Source organism: Dermacentor silvarum, chromosome 4, assembly GCF_013339745.2.
Source record: "Dermacentor silvarum isolate Dsil-2018 chromosome 4, BIME_Dsil_1.4, whole genome shotgun sequence".
NCBI classification, from domain to species: domain Eukaryota; kingdom Metazoa; phylum Arthropoda; class Arachnida; order Ixodida; family Ixodidae; genus Dermacentor; species Dermacentor silvarum.
Genome location: NC_051157.2, coordinates 106,198,716 through 106,213,754, shown reverse-complemented (window position 1 = coordinate 106,213,754; position 15,039 = coordinate 106,198,716). Strand labels below are relative to the sequence as shown.

General features: G+C 46.0%; 1 protein-coding gene across 1 annotated transcript; it reads left to right on the top strand.

Annotated features, from left to right (window-relative positions):
* Positions 1 to 6,377: 6,377 nt before the first annotated feature.
* Positions 6,378 to 7,799, top strand: LOC119448815 (uncharacterized). The gene has a single exon (XM_037712030.2). The coding sequence runs from the start codon at positions 6,378 to 6,380 to the stop codon at positions 7,485 to 7,487; it is 1,110 nt and encodes a 369-aa protein (XP_037567958.1). The 3' UTR covers positions 7,488 to 7,799.
* Positions 7,800 to 15,039: the final 7,240 nt, after the last annotated feature.

Here is a 15,039-nt window from a genome sequence, read left to right as displayed (position 1 = left end):
AGTAGGATGCATTTAGAGTATTGGTGGAAAAAAAAAAGCAGGGAAGAGATTTGATACGACAGGATCCGTTACAGGTATAGGTAGCGGTACATGGTAGATATATAGTGAAGTTTTCAGGAAGGGAAAAAAGATTGAAGAGACGTATACAAAAATGGTAGAATGAAACGCATATATAGCATATTTGATTGCCTCAAGCAGGTTAGATGACTACTTGCACCGCCTCATATCAAAAGGGATGCGAATAAATCATCATCCCGTCACGCCAATGGAAGGCTGCGATGCCTGTGAAAACCAAAAGGGCCGGCATTTTCTAGCGATGCCTCTCCGATGCTAATGCCGTTTCGCGCTGTTGGCGCTTGGTCAGTGGTCAGAGCGATGGTCCGCTCACGTTATCAACGGAATCAGCCGGCCGTAAGCGGTGGATGATAAGACTAGCATAGAATAAAGCATAACGCATCGCTACAAAATACCGGCCCAGCCTCTACTCTGAGACCAAGCTTGTTTTTTTATTTTTTTTGCTTTAAACTTTGCGTCATGATTAAGAAATATTGGATGCAATGATGATCATCCTTAGCTGCCAGACATTACTTGTTATTGTTCCGGGGATCAAAGCTCAACTCAAACTCTTATAAGCCTAACTTCGTCTGCCAGGGCGCTTTGTACTTGGCAGCCTTCTTGTTAACTTTTGATCTACCCTCCGTGGTTGCTCAGTGGCTATGGTGTTGGGCTGCTAAGCACGAGGTCGGGGGATCGTATCCCGGCCATGGCGGCCGCATTTCGATGGGGGCGAAATGCGAAAACACCCGTGTACTTAGATTTAGGTGCACGTTAAAGAACCCCAGGTGGTCCAAATTTCCGGAGTCTCCCACTACGGCGTGCCTCATTATCAGATCGTGGTTTTGGCAACCCCACAATTTTATCCTTTGGTCGATTTAACAGTGGTTAATATAACAGCGAAGCTGCGTATGGCTAGGGTTCTATGAATTTTTCGTGTCCGGCAACAGATGTGTGTTCAAATGCTCAGTTCCCGAATTTGATGCAAAATCGCATCATTCTATGCAAAAGCTTATACGTGTCATCACTTTGATATGAATTTTCAGTAGACTAGTTATCAATAGGCACCATTTTCAAAATCAATAGACCCACAGGTAGATAAAAAATTTAAAAATTAACCAAGTATTACACGTTTGTAAAACGTGAAGGCGAAAGCCTGGTTGCATCTGAGCGCACGACATAACTCATCGAAAGCACTGCATCTACTGGTAGTGGACCAGTGCCGTCAGCGCCTTCGTCGAGGGAGTGGTAGTATGGAACGCTGGCACCTGAGCCAGTTCTGCAAGAAGCCGCCGAACGCGCGAGCAGTGGTACGAGCGCATCTCTGTGACCACGTGACGTGTGCAATCAGGCACGGAGTAGGCCAACGCCTCCTAAAGCGTTTTAGGAGGCGTTGAGGAGGCACACCTTTAGTAGGCCGGAACCGTGGTGGCACGTCTCGCACCGAGGAGGCTGCGGTTCGCTTTCCACCCAGAACGAAATGTACCAAATTTTATTTTCAAAGCCACTAATTTACTTTGTTTCAGGAACCTCCCTGAGAAATGTGGCGTCAATCCGAGCATTTCCTGACGTGATTTTGTGACTCTTTGCAGCGTCGACCATTTTTTTTTGTCACGGCGAAGTTTCGCCAAGGTCCCCGAAGGGTCACCGCAAGGTCACTGCCAACATAGACACCTAAGCATTTCGCCTTAATAAGGGTTTCTCAAATATTTGCCGCTGTGCGACCCGCGTCGGCCATAGGGAGGCTACATGCAACGCTGTAGGCTCCCTAGTCGGCCATGTGTGCGCTCGCCCTCTATTTGTCGTCGATCCAAGTGCTTGCATACCTAGTTTGCTTCCGCTCTCCCGGCATGGCAGTCCCGTCGCGCGTCCCTACTTTCCCCCGGCTCCCCGAGGCGAATCAACTACTCTACCACTGAGCGAAGCAAGCACTTGCTAGCTTGTAACGGAAAAATGCTCTATACATGCCTCCTGGTGCGTGAGGAGACACGTCGTTAGGGAGCCTACATGCAACGCTCCCTACACGCGATGTGAGATGCGCGCCACGTACCGTAGATGCGTGAAAACTTTGCATTGCAGTTGCGTTGTACTCCACCAGGCGTCACGACACGTAGTAGTTGCATAGAAAGCCGTACAAGCTAGATAGATAAATCTTGAGGAAGAAAAAGAAGATTAAGCAGATGTATAAAAAATACTAGAATGAAAAACATGCATGACATACCTGATTAAGTCATACAGCTAGGCTTGGGAACTGTTTGTCATCATCCCGTTTCGAAAGGAATACCAATGAATCATCATCATCATCATCATTAGCATCACATCATGCCACTTGCCACAACTTGACATGCGAGTTGCAAAGCGTCGATACGTACAAATTTTGCGTTGCAGTTGCGTTGTATTCCACCAAGTGTCTCGACATGTAACAGGTGCATGTAGCAGTTGAATGTTGCTTGTAGCTGGACATTGTCAACTCAAGCAGGCTAGGTAACTATTTGTCACCGCCCTGTTTCAAAGGGGATGCAAATAAATGGTGATGATGATCCTCATCAACCGCATCGTATAGTGCCACGGGTCAAGGGATGTGACATGTGCGCCGCGTAGTCTCGATACCTGTGTTTATACTCTTCGGTACACGTCATGGCGCCTCCTCGAAAGGTACGAACCCTTTAGTGCGTGATGCCGAAAATGGAGCTCCTATGAAGGCGCTCCTCCAGCTTCCGTTGTGACTGTGCTACGTGTATCGCGCAGGCCTGTGACTTTTTTCTTTCTTAACAGCGCCAGTCGTTGAAAAAGGGGCCCTTTTTATCTCTAAATCTTTTCTGCAACATTGTAATTTGAGCGAGTTAAGCTTGTGTCGCTGGTCACAATAATTTGAAAAAAAAACAACAAAAAACCATGACGAGAAAAATAAAGAAATATAAACAAGTATATTAAATCACGTGTCTCGAACACTGACTGTGCACTTTCGTGGCAAGCACAAACATTCGAAGCGAAGCGTGCACGGAACGAAAGAAATCTCGCGCACAGAATACGGATTTTCAGTCACGCGGCAAGCTTAGCTAATGGAATCTGGCTGTCCGCCTTCGCTTGCAGAACACCAGAAAGCGGGCGTCTCATTAGGCACAGTGGGTATTCGCTAAAGCTTTTCTCGACTCACTATCGGCAACTTGCACTTTCTTGGGCCTTTTCGCTTTGGTGGACCCGTCCCTGAAGCTTACTTTACTTTACTCTCCGGCTTCTTTCCCCCAATTTTCTTGTTCGTTTCACTATGCACAGTGTTGACTACAGGTACATCAAATACGCGTTTGGAAAGAGAAGCAACCGATATTACTGTCGCTGAGGGTTGCTATATGGGCTTCTTGGTATGGCATCTTCTACTTTACAGGCTACATCGTAATAGGAAATATATCTGTCGTTATTATGCTTTAAAGAAGTTCCTGTTTCTGTGCTTGTACACGTGCTAGGTAATTGGACTTTCCACCATGCTCTGCTCTGATATGTCCAATCGCTGGTGCGGTTTCCTTGCCTAATGCGCATTATTTTGCGTTTAGCTAGAGACATAGGCGAATTCGATATGTGTGGCAGAGTGCTAATACTAAAGCTAATATTGCGATTCATCGACGTAGAGAAAGATGGAGAAATAAAGCGGAAGTAAAGGCAAGGAGGGCAACAAGATGCAAGTAAGGTTCGCTTCTCTACGCAGAGGAAAGGGCTTTAAGGAAGTAAAAGAAGTGTGAAAGAATAAAAAAAAAAACACTGATTATGTCGCTTTGTCGGCAGGAACTGCAGTAATGCGAGTTTCTCATTCTTGGCTTCTTAGCCATGTGGTCAGGGAGAAAGTGCTTTTGTGATATAATGATATTAGTAGATCTAACACGTGGCTGAGTAGAAGCCGCTGGTCGTCATGGCGAGGACAGATACGGAGCAGATGTTCGATAGACCCTCAACTGTCACACGAAGCTGTGTTACTCATCACACGGAAAAACCAATAGGTTTGCATGAATTACATACCAGCCACGAGTGACACAATAACGTTTTGTAGCAGAGGGAGAAGCCTTGTGTCAGCTGTAGTTGCAGGAAAAGGTCAAGAATCCGCATGGCACCGAGGGGAGATGCAGTTAGATGAGTGGCGTTACGAACCAGGAGGTTTACAGCGCCAGTTCTAGACGGAGGTATCTTAATTATCTGGGCACTTTCATGGGCGGACCAAGCGGCACCTTCAGCGAAGTTATTGTCGACGATGATGCGATGACTCTGCAACCACGGAAAAACAAAGTGACCCCTTTCGAGAGCATGATAGTGAGCCTCTCGGATGTCGGACACTGATTGGTCGTTCATTACGCGACGCGGGGTTGACAGCCTGCACGGTTTTAAAAGCTGGCTCGGAATCCCAAAAGACCATCTTCTGCTTCGTACTTCCCCAATGACATAATTGATGGGCGTAAGGAGTGCGGCAAGCTCAATCGCGGTCGATGTCTTTAAGTGGACGACATCGCTGAACTTGATAACTACTTGTTTAACCCGAAGGGTAATGGCACCCGAGTAGCTCGCAGATGAAACGGAGCCGTCGTTGTAAATGTGTGAGCAGTAAATATAACGCCTCTTGCAGGAAAGGCAAGCACGTTTGCTTCAATGCCAAAAGAGACATGGTAGCTTTTTCTCCTGTGATGGTGGGGCGCGCAGTGGGCTTTTCAACACACCAAAAAAGAGATATTGGTCTTTCCGCAGGCGAACAGTTCTTCGACAGAGAGTAATCGTTATCTGTAAATAAACAAGATGACCCTATTGCAAAAACCAGCGTCTTCCAGTGCCTTCCAGTGTGAAACCAGCGCGTGTTTTGGCACTGGGTGGCACTGGGGACGCTGGCGCACGCTGGGAGTCACTGGGAGTCACTGCGACACTGGTGAGATCGCTGGATAAGTGCTGGGTCACACTGGACGAGACGCTGGTTTCACTGCTATGACGCTGGGGCGCACTGGTGTGCGCTGTACACGCGCTGGAATTCGCTGGCTTTTACTGGAGACTGCGCTGGTTTCGTTTGTGCCGCACTGCCGGAGTATAGGCGCTGTTGAATATTAAATGCTTGATACAACTTTATGGGCATCTCCTGTCCAAAAAACAGACTCCTGTCCTAAATATAGCGCTATAAGTTGGGATCATAAATGTCTATTTCGTGTCGGCGGTGTTGCAGCTTGGAATAAAGGTGCGTGATGCTAGCCCATGCATAAGCGACACTTGAGATCACTTTCACTTTGTACATTTTCCTTTTGACTGTGCGGATGGCTGCATTCGTGAACGAAATTACGCAAACGCATATAACGCCTCGTTTTCTAGTAGTTTGTACGCAAGCGATGACTGCGAGTTGTCGCAGTGTTGTACAGTCGAAACGAAATCCAGCAGCCTTTCAGACGCGTTCGAACGGACCTGAGGAAGCCTGCCGCTGATTGATATTATCGCACCGACAACAAAGCTGCGGCGATTCGGGCGCTTCCACTTTCCCTGGTGTAGTAAAAAGAATATTTAAAAGGTTCTGAAGCTCAAATACAAACATTTTCCCATTCGCCAGGTACCCAAACCGAGATCGTTTGCTTCCCCCGAAGGCTAGGCCTACCGTACCCGCCGAGTCCGTCTACACTCTATCGGCCCGTCTAGGCTGAGGAATCAACAAGTCTAACAAGGATAAATCACTGTGTAGTTCCGCTTTCCCATCGGTGTTTTTAAACAGACCATTCTTTCGTGTATACGGTGTCAGCACAACAAGCGATGAGTGCCGATATGAAGCGTTATAAACATATACCTATGTGTGCTGTTGCTGAAGGCTGCCAGCCGCATTAACCGACCGCTTCTCTGACGGAGATCTGTGGCTAAACATACCTGTCGATTGAAAAGCATTGTCGAGCTATGGAAATGTTGCATTACATTTGCGCGAAGAACAAGAAACGGCTGTCAAAATCGGCAGTAACAGCCCGTACAACATCCCGGGTCGGCGGTTCATTTAAGGCTTTTTCCTTGTTAATATACGAATCGCAAAAGCAAATCAGTGTTGCAGCACTTCCAGGCATACTATGCAATACGGACACCTACTTTTTCGTTCTGATAGAGGCGTAAGTTTTAGTTGAAGGCGATATCGCATCTACCATGTCTGTGCGAGACGTCTGTGCAAAGCTGCTACTGTCTCTGCGCGTTGACATGGCAAAATATGAATCGGTAATCATGAATCGGCGTGGCCTACTCCTTCTTTAGGCCACGCCAATTTATGATTACCGATTCATATTTTGCCATGCCATTCATATTTTGCCATGTCCGAACGGTCGCGTTTTTTCATGTTCTCCGCTCCAAAGGATTTTTCGGCCCCTGGCCGAGGTGCTGCTCAGGCGTCAGCCAGCAGCAATGACTACCGTATTGTGCTACCTCGTCTTCCTACCGGTAAGCTGGTTGTGGACTCCGTTTTCCTGCATGCTGACTTAGCTGGTCGACCGTACAGAGCCCAAGACTTCAGAGACGCCCTTCGGAATGTTATTGACCTAAAGGAAATAAGTTCCATTGGCCAATTTCAGATGTCGCACGTGTGGATGGTGACGTGCAAGTCACCAATGGCAAAATCAAATCTAGTCACGTGCGGGGATTTATCAGTGAAAGGAAGACGCTGCATCGTCATGGATCCTGAGCCCACGGAAGTAAAAATGAAGCTTTTATGGCTACCTGAGCGTTTGGAAGACGCCTACATTCGAGATTCACTCCAGGCTTACGGGAAAGTGACATCTATATCAGCAGAAAGCTGGAGAGTATCGGAGATGGAAGAAATGCGTACTCTAAATCGTGATGTGGTGTTGTCTCTTGCTGACGGAGTAGGTGTGGGTGACGTTCCACATCTACTACCTGTCTGTGGAGTGCAGAGCCTTGTACTGATTCCAGGCAGACCCCCGCTTTGTCTCCGCTGTAACAAGGTCGGCCACATTCGTCGCAACTGCAGAACTCCACGCTGTGAAGACTGCCGGCGCTTTGGCCACACAGCTGAAGAATGTGTGGTAACATACGCCGACAAGTTACGACATAGGACACGACCTCCTGACGAAGGCGTGCAAGAACCCATAATGGACGCCACAGAGGTTCTCGACGCGACCGGAGATGTTCCTTCTGCCGCGGAGACCAGTTGTGCCGGCAAGTCTCGTCTAGATGTAAAAGACAATGTCATCGCACAACCGCCCAAGGACAAGGAAGGTAGCAAAGCGACAGATGATCAGTCCAAGCAACAGTGCAATGAGGCGCCCGTAATCACACCGCCAGTTCCTGCCCAGCAAGCTAAAGAGGCAGCCGAAAATGAATCATCTGCTTCACCCAAGCTTCTCGACACGTGCCCTGTGCTGGTAGAGGACAGGCGAAGTAACGCGGATACATCAATTCCGAAGCGCCGTGCGACAAACACATCGTAAACAAGCACGGAAAGCGACACGACCAGTACCACAAGAAAAGCACGTCGCCGCAAGACATCGAAACACCCAGGAAAGTGCCGACGATCACGGTCCAGGAGGCCTGGTGGGGGTTCGGAGGGAGCCTCACCGTTGCCCTCAAGGACCGACTACATAGATAATTAGGCCCGTATAGTGGTTAGTCACCATGGCGCTGACACAGCAACTTCTCTTCGCAACTTTGAATGTACGGGGCCTTAGGTCTTTGCAGAAACAGGCACAGCTTCGCCGGCTTTTATCTAGGCATCGCCTCGACTTCGTCGCCGTGCAGGAGACGAAGATTGAGAGTGATGACGAAACAGAAAGGGCCTTGGGACCTTTTCTGTCTGAATATAATGTCTGCGTTTCACACGCCCTTGGTTTATCCGCAGGCTGCTTCCTGTTTCTGAAAAAGAGCCTACTTTGTTCAGCATTTAGTTACCATGTGGACGCTGAAGGCCGATACATATACTGCAATTTTGTGTTGCAGGGTGTGCCATGGCGAATAGTTAACCTCTACGCATTTAATGACGCTGCCAAACGAATTCTTTTATTTGATACTGTGTCTAATCTACTGGACTGTGAACGCTGCATTGTGTTAATGGGAGATTTCAATTGTGTATGTGATCCGAGTGATCGAAGTGGGATTAACATTCAGCGAGACAGGAGTGGTGAAGTTTTGTCTAACGTGATAGAGAATGCAGGGCTCATAGATATAGGAGCGTCGGGACAGGGTTCTTGCTCTTATACACGAATTCAAGGTCACTCTTACGCCCGCCTTGATCGAATTTATGTCTCTTCATCACTCCTCTCCCGAGGACTGTCTTGTAGTACTATCCCAGTTTCGTTCTCTGATCATTGTATGGTTATCGCAAAAATTGGTGAGAAATCTGTAACCAATTTCCGACCACAGTGGGCACTCTGGAAACTTAACTCTGAGCTCCTAAATGATCAGGAATTTATCAATCGTGTGCGTATGGCCCTAACAACTTGTTTTTCTACAGACTTGCCATTATTTGCTGCTTGGGAACTCTTTAAGCAAGAGGTTCGCACAGTGGCTATAGAAATTGGGTCGGTGAAATCATTTTATAGAAAGAATGAAGAAAAAATGCTCCTCAAGAGCCTAAGTAGCATTTACGAGATGGAATGCGAAATGCCAGGCACTTACATAGAAGATATGGAAAATATTAAATGTGAGTTACAAAAGTATGACGCACTACGTTACCGAGGTGCGCGAGTTCGATCTCGAAACAGCCGTGCTTTGCACTCTGAACAGCCAACACGTCAAGCTTTACTTGATGAGCGACGTCACGGTACTTCAAAAGTAATTTCGGAAATCTACTCCAAAGGTAGTCTTGTAACAAATACGAATGACATAATTTCACAATTTGAAAGTTACTACAATGCTTTGTTCAGTGCACCTCCCGAAGATCATGATGCAAAAGTCTTTAAGAGTTTTGTGTCTCTAGTAAAACCTTTACAGAATGAGGAGTGTGCATTCATCAGTGGTACTGTTACCATTCAAGAAATTGAGCAAGCTATTGATCAGCTGCCTTTATCGAAAACCCCCGGCCCTGATGGACTTTCAAGCGAATTTTACAAAGCGTTCAAAGGGATTATCAGTTCCATATTATTGGATATATTTATTACAAGTTTAGAGGTGGACGCCCTTCCACAATCTTTTTGCAAAAACCACACAGTTTTAATCCCAAAAAGCTCAGATAAGGAAAAACTGCGTTCTGTTGAAAGCTACAGACCAATCACGCTGTCAAACGTTGATTATAAAATCTTTGCAAAAGTTTTATCTAATAGATTACAATTTGCGATGTCGATTCTCATTGGTTCCCATCAGACGTGCGGAATTAGAGGCCGATCAATTCAGACCAACATACATATCGCCCGTACACTTCTTGAGTACTGTTACGGTTCCACTGAGCAGCTTGCAATGCTCCAAGTAGACCTTGCTAAAGCTTTCGATCGAGTCAGTCATTCCTATTTATTTTCTCTTCTGGAACACGCCAATGTTGGCTCCATTGTGCTTAAAGGAGTTAGGCTTTGCTACACCCATTGTTCTACTCGTTTAGTTATTAATGGCCATCTGTCCAAACCCGTTGCTATCTGCTCTTCGGTAAAACAAGGATGCCCGATGTCCCCACTACTCTTCGCCCTTTACCTGGAACCACTATGCTTAAGCGTAATTCAGTCAAGTTCCATCCATAGCTTCAACATACTGGGTAATGAGGTTAAAGTGTTAGCTTACGCAGATGATCTAGCGTTTTTCTGCACAGATAAGCCCAGTGTTGAAAAGGTTGTAGCTACAATAGAGAAATTTGGCAGCGTATCAGGAGCACAGATGAACTCCTCGAAAAGCTTAGGCTTACGGTTCGGCTCCTGGTGTTATAAGCCAGAACAGTTCGCAGGCATTAAGTGGACTGATGTTCCGCCAACGTATCTTGGCGTGCCGCTAGACGCATATAAATTAAGCGCGCACTATTGGAAAGAACGGGTTTCAGCCTTGCAAAGTTACGCTCAGACATTCGTTCCATACCGACTTTCTATTTTCGGAAGGGCTGAAGCCTGCAATAAGTTTTTAGCAACTAAAATTTACTACGTATTGCAAGTTATTCACTGTGCCAGGCTCTACATCCAACGCTTTCACCGAATTTTTGCAACTTTGATATGGTCTTCCACTTTCGAGCCCATGAGGAGAGACAATGTTTTTAGACCAGTTAGTGAGGGTGGGCTCGGCTTAGTGCATCTTTAAGTGCGGCAAATAGTGTCCCGTTTCTTCTTTTTTCGCGATCCTTCACATCCTATAATTCGGTCATTCATGCAAGTCACACTTGTTGATGCTTTACCTGATTTAGTTGTTTCATCAAATTTTTCTTCGCCTTTATGCTTGTTGGGGTTCATGCAGGAGGTTTATTTGGCGGTTCGTTTCCTGACAGTTCAGTTTTCTACTGAATACTTGTACTCCGTGTCGCGTAAAAAGTTATACAAAGATTTACTGTCCATGCTTTTTCCACCTCCATTTTACCGATCACTATACATTGAATGGCCAGGCCACGATGTACTAAAACGAGTTCGTAAAATGTATATATCCCCATGCTGCAAAACATTCTTTTACAAACTTCATAGTGAAACTTTACCGGTAAAAACATGGCTACAGAAAAAGGGTATATTTGTGACTTCTGTTAATTGTCGTCTTTGTGATGTGCCAGAGACAATTGAACACGGTTTTATTGATTGCAAAGATGCCATTCTATTTTGGGACATCCTCCAACGGACTCTAAAGAAAGACCTTCTTCTTCTTCTTTCTGGGGTTTTACGTGCCAAAACCAGTTCTGATTATGAGGCACGCCGTAGTGGAGGGCTCCGGATTAATTTCGACCACCTGGGGTTCTTTAACGTGCACTACAGCGCAAGCACACGGGCATTTTTGCATTTCGCCTCCATCGAAATGCGGCCGCCGGGGCCGGGATTCGATCCCGCGACCTCGTGCTCAGCAGCGCAACGCCTTAGCTGACTGAGCCACCCCGGCGGGTAAGAAAGACCTTGAAATCAACCCCCATACAGTGCGATATCTGCTGCCGACCCATGATGACAGTGTACCTTTCGACGTGTTCTTTCTCATGGGAATGCACAGTCTGTGGAAGATGCGAATGATGGACCGCAACGCCGAACCGGTTGTACCCACAAGAGTAAATTTCATCCAGATGACTGTGCACCTAAAGAATGTTTATGATGGACTTGATGTTCAACCGGACTGGTACCCCATTTTGGTGAGGTGCTTAGCCTTACCACCCTTTTAAAGCGGAACAGTGCTTCTTCTGTTTTTCTGTGTGTGACTCATTGTACCCACCTTTCTATGACTATGCACAATTAGTGAATGTTTTATTGGATGACATGTTAATGTATTAAATACCATGAAAGAAAAAAAAAGTCGGCGTGGCCTAGTGCTAAGATACTGGGATTGGGATCTGTAGGTCGGAGGTTCGAATCCTAGGAGCATTTTTTGTTTCTACATTTTTTTCTTCTTTTTTTATTGCATTACAACGTTCTCTGTTTCTTCCTGTATACGAAAAAATATATAAAGTATCCAGGCACCACGTATTTCTCGCTCTAGAGCTGCATTTCGCACCAGTACCCCGCGCCCAGCGCCTCCCAGTATGCCGCGCCTTGCCAGCGTCCTAGTATCCAGCGCGTGACACTGGGCCCATTATCAGGCATGGCACTGGGCACTGGATACTGGGTTTTGCAATAGGGGATGTCGGACGTTTGCTCTACGTGCCTTGCAGCAAACGAATTTCAGCCATAGGTGATGGATTGATGGTCAGAAGCCTAGCCTATAGGGCTATATTAGGGATACGATGAGTACTTGTCTTCTTTCTATGTCCATCTGAAATCATTTATTGATAATGACATTTGTAGTTCTTACTGTCATGCATAATGTGGCTAGTGTGGACTGCTCTTTGTTTGGCACAATAGTCCTGTCTCACCTCAAATAGGTTTGTTACCTGCGCTAACGGGCTAAATGGAAGCAAAATGGCTAAGCAAGCTAGTCGGCTGACATTCATTATGTGCACTTTTTTATGGCAAGAAAAAGATGAACATGGTGAACCACGGGAGAAGTAGCCTATTTCCAACTAAACAATTTATTGAAGCAGGTTCCCATATATGCGCACATAAACAATCGCGCATGCTGAGCAAAGCAAGAAATAGAAACTAAAACGCTAGCGATAGTTAATCGTCAAGAAAAATAAAGCTTATGGTCAAAGACACATGTATAAAACAAGAGAGAAAAGGGAATTCCTTATGGCCAATTGATGGCTGACAGAAGCATCCCTTCTTTTCCTAATTTAAAAGGCCCCTACTAATTCTTGCATAGTCTGATCAATACTTTTGAAAACTATTTCCATTCCACTTAAAGCAAAATAGCACCCGCACCATTTTCAGTGGGATGCCGAGTGCCATGGCCCAAACTATTTTTGTAACTCCCTATGCTCCCTTAGGCGTAGGTGGATACAACCAGCATATTTCAACGGGCTCATGCCACAGCTAAAGTGGATCATATATGGAATGGCTAAAATACATTTCCAGATTATCTTGCTGTGTTAATTCATCCATCCAGCAGACTTTCTTCGAATGCGAGAGAAGTACATCCAGGTTTATTTATAGCTGATGAAAAAAGGACATAATCTTTACATTTGGCATCATTATGCTTCAATTTATGAGCTGACCTATGTAGAGAAGGAGTCATTGTATTTGTGTACTTGTAATCCTCTCTACCAGTGCGCACCTAGTTGGCACGAGGCCTCTGAATTTATGAATGGAATTAGCACGAACTGACGCAAGCACAGCCTGTGTGTAGCCAGCCTGTTTGAACTTGTCGAACTGACATTAGGAAATGATATATATCCCTAAGGTGTATTCACAAAATGTTATCAGTGCAGAGTGCAAAAGGACTTTAGTGGCTCTTGTCTTTACCCGTTTAGAGTGGCTTAACCTGTAACGATAAATAGGCTGATAGAAAATGTGGATTGGTGATATCAGCAGACGTGATGCAGTTGAAATACTAATCCTACATCCAGAAACCATTACTTGGGACAACTGAAATCTAAAGTTTAATATTGAAAACGTAGAGGGAGAGAACCATTTATTATTTACATACTTAATGCATTGTTCAGAACTCCAGAATGGTGATATTCGAGCTCGGTATTACTTTTGCCTAGAAATATGGGGCTCAATATTAGAGCCACTAACGATCCTGCCACCGTAGATGACAGCTCCGGAGTCAGTAGGGAAACTGTGAGCTTCCCTACACAGCTGCGTCGGTTCTCTTACAGCAATAGTGGCACGCGCTGATTTTCCCGGTGAGCCGAGTGCGTGACTTCATCTGCCCTTTCGTTGCGGGCATTACCACTCTGGCTCGGCAGCCATTGAAATATAACGTCATGGCCTGTCTCGAAAGCTTGGTGGTGAACAGGTTTACTTTAATGTGCTAGCTCGTCATGAGAGCCATAACGCAAGGCGACAGCTAACGTTTGTAGGGCGGCGTTGGAACCTCAAACAATTGCCCGTTAGTTAGGTGGCTGTTGAAGCACATAAATTAACATACTTTGAAGAGCCGAAAGTTCTGCTGATTTCAATGTAATAAGAAAGCTGCAGATATATACAGTGTCCCTGACTTGCTCTTTGCATCACAATTCAACCATTGCGATTCTCTGGCTTTCACCATCTCGCGATTGCATTAACTGGACTCTGACTTGTGATTTTGTCTGTCCACCGGGACTCCCGTCCTGAAAGAACTTTATTCTATGGCCTGTAGTAAAGAGTCGCATGCACGAAAGCTGATTCACGAAAGCCAACTGCGCCGCATGCCACTCTTGCGGATGCGATTGAACTATAGAGCACATTCTGTGCCATTAATGGTACAACCTTCGATCCTCACAGAAATGCTCTGCGCGCTAGTCTCGGCCGCTTAGACGACCTCTCTCTCGGAAGCTTAGATCTTGGTACGAGGGCCGCTTGACCTCTAGTGTGCACAAGGCCACCAAAGCGTAAGTGCGCTTCTCGTAGGCCACGGGGCCAGACGAGCGCTTGTAACTGTATACCTGAGTGAACATTCATCTTCGGGTGTGGCGCAGTTACTCTCCTTCTTCCTTATTATCTTCCTTTCCACTTCTGCACGCGTACAGTAGCCCAACGGGCACGCCTTGGTCAACCTTCCTGCCTTTTCTCCTCGATCTTTCTCTCTCCCTTTTACGAAGCTTGATATTAGATTCTGTATCGGAAAATGTTAATTGCTGTGGGCTGTCATCACAGTGTGATGGTACCCGCCACGGTGGCTTAGTGGCTATGGTGTTGGGCTGCTAAGCCTGAGGTCACGGGATCAAATCCCGACCGTGGCGGCCGCATTTCGTTAGGGGCGAAATGCAAGAACGCCGGTGTCCCGTGCATTGGGGGCACGTTAAAGATCCCCTTTTTGTCGGAATTAATCCGGAGTCCCCCACTACGGCGTGTCTCATAATCAAATCGTGGTTTGGGCGCGTAAAACCCCAGAATTAAATTCCACAATTTCATTGCTCGTTTTGACTATGACAATTATTATCGCGTTCATTGCAGGTCCTCGGGCAACACATTAGCGAAATTAGAAACGTGTAGAACGACTCGTGATCATGACAGAGTTCAGCGTAAGGCAAACTGCATGATGTTTTTCATTAAAGAAGTAGAGTTTGCTTGGATTTCAAGTCCGATAATAAATTCCGGGTTAGCATAGTCTCTTTGGGTTTATACAAAAAAGCAAAAAAAAAAAAAAAAAAACGTTTTCAAAGTTGTGCGCTTCATTGCAACCTCTATGGATGCCCTGATTTTAAAACTTTGTATCAGTATAAGTAAACCCTCAAAATATTGTGGTACGCAGCAGTTGCAAAGGATAATTCCCGGTCGTATTAGTGTGGCACTCAAAATCCTTTTACGACCAATAGCTCTTGTTTCCTCGAAAGACCTTAACAGACGTTTTAAAGTGTATGTGGCT

Excerpts from the sequence above, each read along its gene's own strand:
- LOC119448815 (XM_037712030.2), top strand. The coding sequence starts at position 6,378 with ATGTTCTCCGCTCCAAAGGATTTTTCGGCCCCTGGCCGAGGTGCTGCT.